At 43.7% G+C, this 829-nt stretch overlaps 1 protein-coding gene across 1 annotated transcript in view; it reads right to left on the bottom strand.

Moving 5' to 3' along the window:
- LOC103591489 (aryl hydrocarbon receptor-like) overlaps positions 1 to 829 on the bottom strand; it is an 88734-nt gene that overhangs the window by 1745 nt on the left and 86160 nt on the right. Inside the window, exon 12 of the mRNA XM_008573966.1 lies at positions 603 to 653. Within this exon, the coding sequence (XP_008572188.1) occupies positions 603 to 653 (51 nt within the window). The remainder of the gene's footprint in view (positions 1 to 602; positions 654 to 829) is intronic.

Genomic DNA, 829 nt, shown 5'->3' on the forward strand with positions numbered 1-829 from the left:
CTTTAATATGCTGAGTCATGAATTACATCAGTAAGAAGTTTCCATATTGACCACGTAACACGTTTTTTTTTTTTTAAATAAAGAGTAATAATATTTTGTTGAGGGCATGAGCTATACCGTATTTGATTATCAAGTTATGATTTCCAAGGTGTTAATTAAACCAAATGTATCTATTATACTGCACACTCCAACTGTCAAGAAAACTGATCTTTTTCCTTTGAATGATTCATTGTTCTGGGACAATTTGACTGCACCGAGGTTGCTGATGAGGAGGACTTTATGCTTCATCTAACTGGGGAATCCATAAACTTCCGGGACAAGAGGGCATTTCACGAGAAACTGAAGGCTTTCAGGCAACATTAGCACATTCTGTGGAGGTAAAGGACAAACCTACAATTTGGAAGTCACCTCGGGCAGTTGTGTAGCTGGCTATTTGGCAATATTAGCTGGCAAGCCCTCTTCTTGAAGAGAACTTGGAGTTGCATACTTCAAAAAATAGTTTATATGCTACTGGTTATTTTTGACCACCTTCTTCTTGTCCTGGTACAGATTGGGGCCTGGTGGGATTGTGCACTGAGGCATTCTGAGCCCGGCTTCCTCACCTGGAAGGCTGGCTGCCTGCAGGCCACCCTAGCTTGCTGGGGCTCGCTGACCTACAAGTGGTGGACATGCGGATGTCCCTCATGATCTTTACTGCCACTGAGCACACGCAGATCAATGAGATCCTTTGAGAGTCTCTGGGAAAGGCAGGGCTGTGTAGGGAAGCTGGTTAGAGTTAGCGTCTTCTGCCTCATGACACAGACTTTCCTACTCTGCTGCATTTTGGAAA

Source organism: Galeopterus variegatus, unplaced genomic scaffold (assembly GCF_000696425.1).
Source record: "Galeopterus variegatus unplaced genomic scaffold, G_variegatus-3.0.2 Scaffold974, whole genome shotgun sequence".
NCBI lineage: Eukaryota > Metazoa > Chordata > Mammalia > Dermoptera > Cynocephalidae > Galeopterus > Galeopterus variegatus.